At 48.7% G+C, this 14,891-nt stretch overlaps 1 protein-coding gene and 1 pseudogene across 1 annotated transcript; both read right to left on the reverse strand.

Moving 5' to 3' along the window:
• Nucleotides 1-3,829: 3,829 nt before the first annotated feature.
• On the reverse strand, nucleotides 3,830-4,817 carry LOC125631224 (olfactory receptor 52B2-like; annotated as a pseudogene).
• Nucleotides 4,818-13,708: 8,891 nt separating this feature from the next.
• Nucleotides 13,709-14,674, reverse strand: LOC125640997 (olfactory receptor 52B2-like). The gene has a single exon (XM_048860305.2). It carries the CDS (start codon nucleotides 14,672-14,674, stop codon nucleotides 13,709-13,711), a length of 966 nt encoding a protein of 321 aa, XP_048716262.2.
• Nucleotides 14,675-14,891: the final 217 nt, after the last annotated feature.

The following is a 14,891-nucleotide window of genomic DNA, read 5'->3' on the forward strand; positions in this document are numbered from 1 at the left end:
GCTGAGCTACAGGGATATTTATACTGCTGCGCTGTGAATCCCAGGGGGACTCAGAGCCAGCCCAGATCCCCAGGCACCTGGCCTCTGTGATAGGCTCAGGTGGGGAAGAGCAGCAGAGAATTAACCCTTTCCTCCCCTCGCAAAGAGTTCCCTGTTCTTTCAAACAGCTCTCATCTGACAAACACATGACACCACAAACAAGTCTTATGTAATATTTACCCATAAAGAGAAGCACGTGAGGGCTGTGCAGAAAGCTTGTAACATCTCAAGCTTCATAACCATTGCAAAAGGCATGTCCAGGTAATAGTTAAGGAATAACAGATATTGATATTGACAGTGGCTCTATGGACTTGAGTGGAAGGTAAGTCACCAGGGCATAGTGTGTCGCCCAATCTCTGCCACCGGAGTGGCGGGTGCTCAGCAGCTGTGGAAAGTCAGACCCTGGATGGCTCAAGCTCAGCATCCAAACAGGAGCGGCGGAAGCTCCAAAAAAGTGTGCGTGTGGTGGTGGGGGGGGCACCGGTGCCTGAACTTTGGCCTGCCCCCCACCGCATCTCCCCTTTCCCCAAGGCCTTGACTTGCCCCTCCCCTCCTCCCTGAGCCCCCACCCTACACCATCCCTTCCCCTAAGCACCCCGCCCTGGCACAGCCCCGTCCCCTGATGTCCCGTCCTCGCACCACCCCTCACCTGAACCCCCAGACTGACACCACCCCCCCTGCACCCCCCCTGCACTCCCCCTCCCCCTAAAGCCCCAGCCCATCCGTTCTCAAATCCCACCCTCACGCCACCCCTCCCACTGATACCCCACCCCCTCCCTTCTCCCCAATCCTCTGCCCCCCACTCACTCCTCTCCACCCCATCCCCCTCTCGCTTGCCCTTCTGGCCAGTAAACACTGGGAGTTCTTAGCCCTCCAACTGTTGTAAGTGATGGGGCCATGGACCTTGGCCCCCATCGTTCTGGTGCCCCTGCGTCCAAACCTGAAAATCTTTAAATCAGCAGCCACTTTGGAAAATGTTTGCCTTGAGTGTAGGGGACTGGACTAGATGACCCGTTTAGGTCCCTTCCAGTCCTACACGTCTCGGATTATCACTGGGTGATGTCCCCTAGAGATTCCGGGTCAGGTGGGCTGTCCTGATCGCTTGTGTCAGTGAGGGGCAGAGTCAGAGAATTTGTCTTTTTGGTCCAGACTTCATTGGCAGCAATAGTAAAGGGCGCCAGGAGAGAAGGCTGCCATCGGCCTGTTTGACTCTGTCTCCATTGCTGTCTGTGTGTCAGGGATCACAGGTCTTGAACATCGGTCTACAGGACCCTTCGGAACTATTACACACCTGTTACAAACTGGGTTTTTCCCCTTATTATGTTACATGCGAGCCTATTTGAGTCTTACGGTTTTGCATGAATACTGTGTGTGCCTCAGTTTCCCTGTGTGCTTCACCAATGACTAGGTGGTGGGAATAAGGGTGTGTGACAATTGCTGAGGCCCTCGGGGCCAGGGGAGGTGGCTCCAGCTGCCTGCATGTAAGGAATGGCCCGTGCCCTTCGTCACCTGAAAGCCAGGAGAGGGATGTGACCAGATGACACTTTGCCTGGGAAGGGGGACACAGACCAGGAGGAGGCTCAACAGGCGTGTCGGAGGTCAGGCCGCTGGAAGCTGGGCAGTCTGCTGTGAGGGACTCGGGAGATGGAAGTCTGGGGTGTCCAGACCGGTCCCCCCAAGGTGGATTTGCTGAAAGTCATGGACTTTGGGCTAACAAGTTCTGTTCTACACTCGGTTCCTTCGACAAATAAACCTTCTGTTTTCCACACTGGCTGAGAGTCACAGCTGACTGCGGAGTCGGGTGCAGGGCCCTCTGGCTTCCCCACAAACTACTTCCTCACCTTGGGTGTTTCCACCGGGCCTAAAAAGACTTGGGCTGTTCAGCTTAGAAAAAAAACCTCTACGGGGGGATATGACAGAGGTCTATAAAATCATGACTGGTGTGGCGAAAGTGAATAGAGAAATATTATTTACTTTCTCACAATATACAAAAACCAGAGGTTACCCGATGAAATTGATAGGCAGCAGATTTAAGACAAAGAAGAGGACATATTTATTCATGCAACGCAGATGTAACCTGTGGAACTCATTGCAAGGGGATGTAGCGATGGCCAAAAGTACAACTGCATTCGAAAAAGAACAAGACATGTATAACTGGGATCAAAAAAGAAATAGATAAGTCCATGGAGGATCAATACATCAATAGCTGTTAGCCAAGACGGTCAGGGAGACTGAATGGAGGAGGCAGTATAGTGACAGAGGATATAGAAAATGCTGAAGAACTCAGTGCTTTTTTCGTCGTGGTCTTCACAGACAAAGTCAGCACCCAGACTGCTGCACTGGGCAACACAGCATGGGGTGGAGGTGAGCAGCCCTCTGTGTTGAAAGAAGAGGTTGAGGACTATTTAGAAAAGCTGGACATACACAAGTCCATGGGTCCAGATCTAATGCATGCAAGGGTGCTGAGGGAGTTGGCTGATGTGATTGCACAGCCATTGCCCATTATCTTTGAAAATTTCTGGAGATCGGGGGAGGTGACGGACAATCAGAAAAAGGCAAATATTGTGCCCATCTTCAAAAAATGGAAGAAAGAGAACGTGGGGAACTACAAACCGATCAGACTCACCTCAGTCCCCAGCAAAATCACAGAGTAGATCCTCAAAGAATCCATTTTGAAGCACTCGGAGGAGAGGAAGGTGATCAGGAACAGTCAACATGGATTCACCAAGGGCAAGTCATGCCTCACCAACCTGATTGCCTTCTATGATGAGATAAGTGGCTCTGTGCATATGGGGAAAGCAGTGGATGTATATCTTGACTTTTGCAAGCTTTTCATATGGTCCCCCACAGTATTCTTCCCACTAAGTTAGAGATATATGGATTAGATGAATGGACTGTAAGGTGGATAAAAAGCAGTGACCTTTAGAAGGATTTATGAGTTCACATATCTTTCTGGAAGGTGCTGTAATGAAAAACAAGTGACTGGGTTCAATAAAGGGGTGAATGGGTATAATTCTAGGGCCTGTGTTATACAGGCAGTCAGACTGTGTTTCCTTCTGGCCTTAAACATTATGAATCACCATGTTTGCTGTGGGGTGGGGTGTGGGGTGTGTGGTGCCCTTGCCATGTCCTCTTGGGGCGGATCTCCAGGTCGAGGAGGCCCATGATAGCACAGTGAAAGCCACCCCTGCTCGGGTTCTGGGCTGTGCAGAGGAGCGCCATGCAATCCCTGTGCTGCCTCCCTGAGGAGACTTACTCCTGACTTCCATGCTGGCCCCAAAGTGTGCTCACTTTGCCAATGAGGAAACCGAGGAGGAAAGAAACTCTCCCACGGTGACACAGCAGGTTGGAGGGAGAACCAAGCCTCGAGCCCTTCTCTCCCAATCTGCAGTCCAGGGCACTTCCCACTGTCCCGGGGCATGGCCCCCTTGGCTGCTGCTTTCTGTTGCCACTAAGAGTACAGCTCAGATGCAGCTTGTCACAGAGGAGATGCACACACTGTGCTCTCTCAAAGGCTGATTTTACATTTGTGCTTTCTTGGTTTGTTGTTTCCCTTCATATCTTAGAACAGAGACTCATTCAGCCTGCTGCCTTTTGTGGAAGGGAGCTGTGTTCTTGTAGCCATGTCGATCGCAGGATATTAGAGAGACAAGTTGAGGAGGGAATAGCTTTCATTGGACCCAACTTCTCTTGACGAGAGAGAACATCTTTGGAACTTACACAGTGTAAGTACATAGTAAATACTCCCCTACAGTTCCAATGAAAACCTCGCTTTAATTTCCAAGTCCCAAAGCATTTTCTGTTGCCTCCTTTAGCTCAACAGGAAGGTTTTGCTACAGCATCGATAAAATAGATTGATCACCCATTTCAGGATCTCTTTTGTTGTCACCGCATAAACGATGGGGTTTAACATGGGGGAAATGAGCACATAGAGGTTGGCCAGTAGGATGAGAATATCACCTGGGATGATGTGTCCAAATCGGTGTGCAAAAAAGGAGAAAAAGGCCGGCATGTAGAACATCAGTATGACACAGAAGTGGGAGACGCAGGTGCGGAGAGCCTTGAGCCGGGCGTCCTTGGAAGGGAGCTGGAAGATGGCCCTGAGGATCAACCCATAAGATACAGCAATGAGCACAGCATCCAAACCGATTGCTAAAATAGCCATGGCTAAGCCATACCAGACATTGACTGCGATGTCATCACAGTCATCACAGCCGGGCTACACCCATGTAGTCGCAATAGTTGTTAGGCAGGAGGTTAGTTCTGCAGAACTTCAGCTGCTTCACGAGAAAGATGAGAGGGAAAATGATACAGAAACTTCTTGTGACAACTGCTAGCCCTATCTTCCCAATCAGAGACTTGGTTAGCACAGCAGTGTATCTCAGAGGGTGGCAGATGGCAACATACCGATCAAATGCCATGCCCAGCAGGATGGCCGACTCAGCAATAAAACTGGCATGGATGAAGAACATCTGGGTCAGGCAGCCAGCAAAAGAAATTTTCCCCGCTCTAAACCAGAATAGAGCCAGCATCTTGGGTACTGCAATGGTAGATAACAGCAGATCAGCAGTGGCCAGCATGGACAGGAAAAGATACATGGGCTCATGGATGCTTTGTTCTGTTAGTATGATGAATAGTAGGAGAGAGTTCCCAAAAAGTGTTCCAAGGTACATCAGACAGAAGGGGATGGCGATCCAGACATGAGACTCCTCGGTACCCCGGATGCCGGTCAGGATGTAGGTCACAGGGGCAAAAAAGGTGTGATTGTCAGCTGGCATTATGTACCATTGCTTGGATCTTCTATTCAGTTTCCAATAACTAACAGCAAAAGAAACAATCAGTGAGAACTCAAGTGTCAGCAAGCCCCGGAGTCCATTTGTTGACAGTGTAACTGGTTCACCCAGGGGTGCCACCTGGGAAACTGGGGTTTAATTGAGGCCTCTGTCCCACCAGTCTGCACTCCCTCTCACACTGTGCTGCTGTCAAAAACTGCAGACCTGCTCTCAGTCTTACCATTACACCAGGATACACACAGATCAGGATACACACCCAGCTGCAGTGACATGCAGGCTCTCTAACCAGCCACCGCTTGTGAACCAACAAAAGAGAGGCTGCAGCCAAATTAACCACCAGCTTCCCAGATTCATACCACCCACTGGAGTATAAACCCAAAATGTTACCATCTTACCCTGCACAGATAACTGTACAGCGCAAGCTCATAGAATTTGCCCCCTCCCTGAATGAGTAAAGGAATATACAACAGCCTTTGTCCCTCGAGCTATGATTTCCCCATGCACTTCATTCCAACTCACTAGTTTAGATAAAGCAAAAACAATGTTATTAACAATGAAAGACAGATTTAAAGTGATTATAAGTGATAGCAAACAGATCAAAGCAGATTACCTAGCAAATAAACAAAAATGCAACCTAACCTTTATATAAAATCTTAAAATCTATCTTTTGCAGTTAATAAGCTTTTTTTGTTACAATCTAAACCAGTGAGCGTTGAGTAGAGTGCTTGGTGAAAATCTCTGCTTGGTTACCCCAAGTGTGCAAGGTCCTCTTCAGATTGAGGGAGAGGCGACCGGGTATTAAACACACACACTGGCCAGATTTGATCAGGGCAGGATTGTTCTGCTCTGGGGTCCTAGCCTGGAAAGCTGGTGGTTAAAGAGCCTGCCTGTAATTGCAGCTGGGTGTGTCTCTACCTGTGTGAATGCTGGTGAAGGTGCAGGCTGGAGGGCTTTGCAGCTTGTCACAGCAGTACAGGGTGAGTGGCAGCCCAGGCGGGTGGGTCAGCAGGCTCAGTGGTACCCCAATTTGGGGGGAACCTGTCACAATCAGTACCAAAGCAGCCTTTATAATCGGTTGCTACTGGGTTATACACTTTGGAAATTCACATCTATGCTGCTTCAAACCAGCTTACTTCTGAGAATCAGAATGGACCCAGTCCTGAGGTCTTTATTGATTTTAATGGAAGTTTTGCCTGAGTGAAGGCCTCAAGATTTGGGGTTCAGAGATTTGGGGTGAGTAGGTTTCCAATGAGGTTTACTCTGAACAATCACGTAACCAAGAACGGCCCAGTCCAGAGCCCACTGAGTTCAACAGCAAGAGCCCCAGTGACTTCTGTGGGACTGGATCAGGGTAACCCAGTGACCTCTTCCTAACACCGAACTACAGAGCGGTCACAGGAGCGTTATCTCCGTGCCATGGGCTCCTCTCCTGCCCCTGCAGTCAGAATTAGACACCCCCATTCTATCCAACCCCAGCTCAGACATTTCATAGCTTTCATGTGTTTCCATTCCCCCTTCACGGATTCATTCCATGCAAAGGACTCACCAGGCTCCGGCCCCAGCTGGGGAGGAGGAATCTCCGTCTGTGACACTGTTGGAGAGCTGCAAGCGGTGGGGAATCTGCACTAACCAAGGGCTGAGGTACAGGGATATTTATACTGCTGCCCTGTGAATCCCAGCAGGGGGCTCAGAGCCAGGCCAGATCCCCAGGGACCTGGCCTTGGAGACTGGCTCAGGCGGTGAACAGCAGCAGAGAATTAACCCTTTCCTCTTCTCATTTGTTTGAGCTGATCATTTCTCCTTTTGTACGTTACTTACAAAGGTTGTTGTGACACTGAGGCCCTGGCAAAGAGTTCCCTGTTCTTTGCAAACAACTCATCTCAGGCCTGACAAACTCCCTACACCACACACATGTCTTATCGAATATTTACCCGTAAAGAATAGCATGTAAGGTGTGTGCAGAAAGCTTGTAACTTCTCAGCTTCATAACCATTGCAAAAGGCATGTCCAGGTAACAGTTAAGGAATAACATATATTGATATTGACAGTGTGCTCTATGGACTTGGAGTAGAAGTTAGTCACCAGGGCATAGTGTGTCTTGGTGATGGTCACTCCAGGAGGGCATCATCACCCCGCGCTGGTTAGCCGGGGATGTAACGCCAGCCTCAGTTCTCCAGCCATGCTCCTTCCCAAGATGATCAATGGAAAACCATCAGAGACAACTGCAAACAATCCACACCACTTGGAGGTAAATGAAGGAACATTACAAGATATGGGGTTGCCCTGACTATGGACAGAGACAAAAGACTGTTTCAAGAGAACACAGAGCAGGGAGAGTCTCTCTGGATCCTTTCACTGAGGAGACATCACCTGGTGCGGGGATGTTCTCATGAAAAGTTGGATCCTGGAGTCAGGGGGTAACGAGGTGACCCCCAGTCCTGGGAGATCTGAGAATCATCTCTGTAGTTCTTATACAGACTGCCGTTAGTCTCACTTTGTCCAACCACCCTGAAAACCTATATGTGTGTGTGTGCCATGTCACTGTAGCTCCATCAGTCCCGAGATATTAGAGAAACAAGATGGGGGAGGGAATATCTTTTACTGGACCGACTTCTGTAGGCCTGAATGGTCCCTTAGAATAGGTGTGAACTACTCATGCTAAACTATCTGGTCCACCTTGTATTTAGCTGGGAAACTCTCAATACCTTTCCCAGACCTGAAGAACTGTTCCATGTAGCTTGAAAGCTTGTCACTCACCCCAGCAGAAGTTGGTTCTATAAAAGATATCACTTGCTCCTGTGATCACCGATCTACGGGTGGGGAAGCAGGAGAAGGGAACTGACCTCCCCCTGCCCTGCGTAATGCCAAAATCCAGGCCCAAATCATGCATACCAGCCCCCACTTCTCCACTCCCAGGGCACCAGCTCCCTCCTGCCCCTCCCGCTTCTGCAGGGGTTCCTCGCACTGCCCCCCGGCTGGGCCGACGGTGACATCACCGATGACATCTTTGTGAGCAGCAATGGCCTTGGCAGCCCCTACCTCCCTGCTTCCCGAGAAAGACCCAAGAAAGATGCTGATCCATTGGAGAGGGCTCAGAGAGGAGCCACAGGAATGGTTAAGATAGTGAGAGGCTCAAAGAGCCCAATCTGTTTAGTTTAACAAGGAGAAAATAAAGTCTGATCACAGTGTGTGAGTATCTACACAGGGAACAAACTTTTAACAATGGGCTCTTCAGTCTAGCCGAGAAAGGTCTCACACGATCCACTAGCTGGAAGTGGAAGCTAGACACATTCAGACTGGGAATAAAGTGTAGATTTCGAACAGCGAGGGGAATTAACCATTGGAACAATTTATAAGGGTTGTGGTGGATTCTCTATCACTAAACGTTGTTCAATCACTATTGGATGTTTTACTAAAAGTTCTGCTCTGGGAATTATTTGGGGGCAGGCCTCCAGCCTGTGAGGTGCAGGGGGTCACAACAGATGAACACAATGTTCCCTTCTGGCCTTGGAATTAATGAATCTGTGAATAACAGGGATGTGAAGCCAGCAACAGTCCAACTTCCTGGGTCAGAATCTCCTCTGCCTTGGTGCAATGTCTACCCTAGTTTGTAAACTCCTCGGCGCAGGATCTCATCTCGGTTTGGGAGGTGCCTGGCAGAGCCCTTGGGCCCCAATGGAAACAAGATTAAATAACAATATTGAGCTGTTTTATCAGTGGGTCTCAAAGCACTCTACAAAGGACGGCAGTATCATTGTTCCCATTTTCCAGATGGGAAAACTGAGGCACAAGGATGTGCTGTAACTTGCCCAAGATTTTCCAGCAGGCCGGTGAGAGAGCTTGGGGATTGAACCCAGATCTCTTGAATCCCAGCCCAGACTCACAGCCTGTGTGGAGGTTGTGACATTCTATACCTTAAGGGAGCATCCTGTAACACCCATATTCCTCATTTATATGTAATTGTGATCTTGCATAGAAAGCTGAAACCTGCTGTTCTATCTAACTATGTACATCTTTTGTGCATATGAAGTGATGAAAATTGTGTTGTATGGTTGTCACTAAAACATGCTGCAAGTTGGGGAATCAGCCAGATATTAGCTCCCTAGAGGCAACAGCAAGGAAAGTAACAAACAGCCGGATGGGATGTCAATCAACCCATCAACAGTGTATTGTCCAGCAAGGGAGCCACAATACAATGACTCACCTGCATGAGGCCCCACCAGGGGAATTGCTCAACCTTGCCTGGAGACTCAGCAATGCCCCCCAGACATGCCTGGACTTGGGTTCTCCAAGCACATGGGACTGAGGATATAAACACTGTGTGATTTGTGAGTGGCTCTGGGAGCATTCATGCAAACTAACTGGGTGTGGGGTCCACTTGCGATTCTGCTGAGTGACAACAGCACCTGGAGGGGTTTTCTGCTGGTCAATAGGGAGGCATTGTGAGAGACAGATCAGGCTGGAGAGAGTTCAGGGGGCACAGCGGTTCCAGAGTCCCAGGCTTCCCCCTGGGGATCCCGTCACACATGTCATCCAGGGTCTACATCTCCCTGCCATGCAGACATTTTTTCCATGGGGTTACAGGACTGGCCAAGGGAGAATGGAAGGATCCTTTTCTCTTGTCCTTCAGTGATGTACAGCAGGATCAAGAGCAATTAACCTAGAGCCGGTGTGTAATGGGGTCTGTAACTAACTGTCCGGCTCCCTCCTTCCTCCCCGAGCCAGAGGCCCCCCACCCAAAGCAGAAGCTACCGGAAAAATGGGAAAACTAAACAGGTCGTGAACTTCCAGTTCATTGAGGTACAAACCTCGATCGTGGGAGGTCATGGACGATTGGAAACAGGAAAATATAGTGCCCATCTTTTAGACAGGGAAGAAGGAGAATCTGGGGAACTATAGACAGCTCAACCTCACCTCAGTCCATGGAAAAAGCATGGAGCAGGTCCTCAAAAAATCCATTTTGAAGCACTTAGAGGAGAGGAAGGTGATCAGGAACAGTCAACATGGATTCACCAAGGGCATGTTATGCCTGACAAACCTAATTGCCTTCTATGATGAGATAACTGGCTCTGTGGATATGGGGAAACCGGTGATATGATATATCTTTTGATACGATCTCCCACAGTATTCTTGCCAGCAAGTTAAAAAAGTATGGATTGGATGAATGGACTATAAGATGGACAGAAAGCTGGCTAGATCATCGGGCTTAATGGGTAGTGATCAATGGCTCGATGTCTAGTTGGCAGCTGGTTTGAAGCGGAGTGCCCTGGGGTCTGTTTGTTCAACATTCTGGGTTTGTTCAATATCTTCATTAATGATCTGGATGATGGGATGGATTGCACCCTCAAAAAGTTTGCAGATAGCACTAAGGTGGGGGGAGAGGTAGATACGCTGGTGGGTAGGGATAGGGTTCAGAGTAACCTAGACAAATTGGAGGATTGGGCCAAAAGAAATATGACGAGGTTCAACAAGGGCAAGTGCAGAGTCCTGCTCTTAGGACAGAAGAATCCCATGCACCGCTACAGGTTGGGGACCGACTGGCTAAGCGGTAGTTTGGCAGAAAAGGACCTGGAGATTACAGTGGATGAGAAGCTGGATATGAGTCTGCAGTGTGCCCTTGTTGCCAAGAAGGCCAACGGCATATTGGGCTGCATTAGTAGGAGCATTGCCAGCAGATGGAGGGAAGTGATTATTCCCCTTTATTCAGCACTGGTGAGGCCACATCTGGAGTATTGCGTCCAGTTTTGGGCCCTCCACTACAGAAAGGATGTGGACAAATTTAAAAGAGTCCAGCAGAGGGCAACGAAAATGATCAGGGGTTTGGGGCACGTGATTTACGAGGAGAGGCTGAGGGAACTGAGGTTATTTAGTCTGCAGAAGAGAAGAGTGAGGGGGCATTTGATAGCTGCCTTCAACTATCTCTAGGGGAGTTCCAAAGGGGATGGAGCTCGGCTGTTCTCCATGGTGGCAGATGACAGAATAAGGAGTAATGGGGGAGGTCTGGGTTGGATATTAGGAAAAATTATCTCACTAGGAGGATGGTGAAGCACTGGAATGGGTTCCCTAAGGAGGTGGTGGGATCTCCATCCTTAGAGGTTTTTAAGGACCGGCTTGACAAAGCCCTGGCTGGGATGATTTAGTTGGGGATTGGTCCTGCTTTGAGCAGGGGGTTGGACTAGATGACCTCCTGAGGTCCCTTCAAACCCTCATATTCTATGATTCAATGAAACCTGCCCCTGAGCTGCCTCCATTCCACAGCCTGGCTTCACACTTGGAGAGTGGATAGCCCCCAGCTGGGATATCCCCCATCCCGAGCTATCAGCCACCCTTGAGCCCACTCTGCCCCCAGAAATTTCCTCATCTGCAAATAGGTTTATGGAGGGGATGGTATAATGAGATTGTCTACAATGGCGTATGGCCCTTACGTATGCCTATGTGGCGTATGCAACCGCAAGCAGCAAATATTTCCAATGGCTTTAGAAGATAAACACACTATGTTGGGAAGAGATAACTCCGATTTTGTAAAGGGAAATCATGCCTCACCAAGCTAATAGAAATCTTTAGGGCATTAACAAGAATGTGGAGAAGGGTGATCCAGTAGCTATACTGCACTTGGACTTTCAGAAAGCCTTTGACAAGGTCCCTTACCAAAGGCTCTTAGGCAAAGCGAGCTGTCATGGGATAAGACAGAAGGCCCCCCATGGCTCTGTAACTGGTTAAAATATAGGAAACAAAGGGTAGGAAAAAATGGTCCATTTTCACAATGGAGTGAGGTAAACGCCGGGGTGCCCGAAGGATCTGTCCTGGGACCAGTGCTGTTCAACACATTCCTTAATAATCCGGAAAAAGGGCGTGAACAGTGAAGTGGCAAAGTTTGGAGAGGAATCAAAATTATTCAAGCTAGTTAAGTCCAAAGCAGACTGTGAACAGTTACAGAGGGATCTCACAAAACTGGATGACAGGGCTATGAAATGGCCGATGAAATTCAGCATTGATAAGTGCAAAATGATGCACACTGGGATAAATAATCCTACCTACACATATATAAGGATGGGGTCTAAATGATCTGATACCACCCAACAAAGAGATCGTAGCATCACCGTGGACAGTTCTCTGAAAACTTCTGGTCTAGGCACAGCAGTGGTCAAAAAGGCTAATGGATTGTTAAGAACCATTATGGAATGGATAGAAAATATCATACGGCCAGTGTATAAATCCATGGTACGCTCACACCTTCAATAGTGCGTCCAGTTCTGGTAGCCCCGTCTCAAAAAGGACATAGTGTAACTTGAAAAGATTCAGAGAAGGGCAACAAAGATGATTAAGGGGATGGAACGGCGTCCGTATGAGGAGACACTAAAAAGACTGAGACCATTCAGCTTAGACAAGAGACAATGAAGGGGAGATATGACAGAGGTCTATAAAATCATGACTGGTGTGGAGAAAGTGAATTGAGAAATGCTATTTACATATGCACAGAATGCAAAAACCAAGGGTTACCTGACAAAATTAATAGGCAGCAGATTTAATACAAACAAGAGGAAGTATTTTTTTCATAGAACACAGAGCTAACCAGTGGAACTCATTGCCAGGGGATGTTGTGATGGCCAAAGGATTAAAAAAGAATTAGATAAATTAACAGAGGATAGGTCTATCAATGGCTATAAGCCAAGATGGTCGGGGATGGAAGACCATGCTGCTGGTGTCCCAAAACCTCTGACCACCAGAAGCCAGGATGGGATGAGAGAGGATGGATCACTTGATGATTGCCCTGTTCTGTTCACCCCCCTGAAGCACCTGGCATTGGCCACTGTGGCACTTTGGCCTGGCCCAGTATACACCGTTCTTATGAGACGTTTCTTCTCAACAGCTGCAGGAATGGAAGGTGAGAATAAAAGGAAAAAAGATTCCCACAGCATTTTTGTTGGATGCTGTGAGACGCCAGCAGAAGGCCAAACAAGCCCCCAAGCCCCAGGAGAAGTCAGCACATTATCCTTAGCGGCAAAAAAATTCCTTTAGCACAGGACGAAAAACAGCTAATCGCACACACACAATTCTATTCCCCCTCTCTCTCTCCCACAGCAGGAGGACTGCAGATCATGTGCAAATGAGCCCCTCGCCCAGTGCACCAGGCCACAGCACCCCCTGACCTCTCTCCTACCCAGCCACCCCCACAAAGCCTCGAGTGTAGGAAAGAGAGCGAGATCAGCCTGAGGAAGCTGGGCCTATCCACACGAAATGTGCCGTAAAGCAGCAAAACACAAAATCCGTGGGATGCAGGTCTTAGCTCCAGAATGGGGGACTGAGGCCAGCAAAGCTGTGACCCTGAGAAGGATTTCGGAGTTTGAGGAGGAAAGAAACTCTCCCAAGGTGACATAGCAGGTTGGTGGCAGAACCAAGACGAGAGCCCCTCTCTCCCAAAGTGTAGCCCATTGCACTTCCCACTGTCCCATGGCATGGCCCCCTTGATGTCCCATGGCATGGCCCCCCATGGCTGCTGCTTTCTCTTGCCATTAAGAGTGCAGCTCAGATGCAGCTTGTCACAGAGGAGATGCACACACCGTGCTCTCTCTGTCTCATGGTGATTTCTACCTTTGTTCTTTCCTGTTTTTCTGTTTCCCTTCAACTTAGAACAAGACTCACTTGGTCTGGCTGCCTTGTTTGGCAGTGCACAGTGCTATGGTAGCCATGTCAGTCCCAGGATATTAGAGAGACAAAATGGGGGACTAGATATCTGTCATTGGACAAACTTCTGTTGATGAGAGAGACCACCTTTCGAGCTTATGCAGTGAAAGTACATAATTATAACACCCCTGTAGTTTACATACAAACCTGGCTTTAATTTCCAAGTCCCAAAGCATTTTCTGTTGTCTCCTTTAGCTCAGCAGGGAGCTTCTGCTGCAGGATCGATAAAACCTGTTGATCATGCATTTCAGGATCTCTTTTGTTGTCACCCCATAAACGATGGGGTTTAACATGGGGGGAATGAGCACGTAGAGGTTGGCCAGTAGGATGAGAATATAACCTGGGATGATGTGCCCAAATCCGTGTGCAAAAGAGGAGAAAAAGGCCGGCGTGTAGAACATCAGTATGACACAGAAGTGGGAGCTGCAGGTGTGGAGAGCCTTGAGCCGGGCATCCTTGGAGGGGAGCCGGAAGACAGCCCTGAGGATCAACCCATAAGACAAAGAAATGAGCACAGCATCCAAACCAATTACTAATATAGCCATGGCTAAGCCATACCAGATGTTGACTGTAATGTCGTCACAGGCCAGCCGGACTATGACCATGTGCTCACAGTTGGTGTGAGGCAGGAGGTTGGTTCTGCAGAACTTCAGCTGCTTCACCAGAAAGATGAGAGGGAAAATGATACAGAAACTTCTTGTGACAACTGCTAGCCCTATCTTCCCGATCACCGACTTGGTTAGCCTGGTGGTGTATCTCAGGGGGTCGCAGATGGCAACGTACCGATCAAACGCCATGGCCAGTAGGATAGTCGACTCGGCAATAAAACTGGCATGGATGAAGAACATTTGGGTCAGGCAGCCAGCAAAAGTAATTTCTCCCGCTCTAAACCAGAATACAGCCAGCATCTTAGGCACTGTCGTGGTAGATAACAGCAGATCAGCAGCGGCCAGCATGGAGACGAATAGATACATTGGCTCATGGAGGCTTTGTTCTGTTAGTATGATGAACAGTAGGAGAGAGTTCCCACAAAGTGTCGTAACGTACATCAGACAGAAGGGGATGGCGATCCAGACATGAGACTCCGCCGTACCCGGGATGCCGGTCAGGATGTAGGTCACAGGGTCAAAAACAGAGTGATTTTCAGCTGGCATCATGTACCATCACTTGGATTTTCTATTCAGCTTCCAGTAACTAACAGGAAAAGAGAAAATCAGTGAGAACTCAAGTGTGAGCTCGGACTAGAATGCATTTGTTGAGAGAATCATAGACACCATCAAAAACTTTGTTGTGTGACAACTGCCTCCCGGGTGGGACCATAAAACCAGAAAGACTCTCTGTCAGGGTTCCCTCCCCACTCTGAACTCTGGGGTA

The sequence above is a fragment of the Caretta caretta genome, chromosome 1 (genome assembly GCF_965140235.1).
Source record: "Caretta caretta isolate rCarCar2 chromosome 1, rCarCar1.hap1, whole genome shotgun sequence".
NCBI classification, from domain to species: domain Eukaryota; kingdom Metazoa; phylum Chordata; order Testudines; family Cheloniidae; genus Caretta; species Caretta caretta.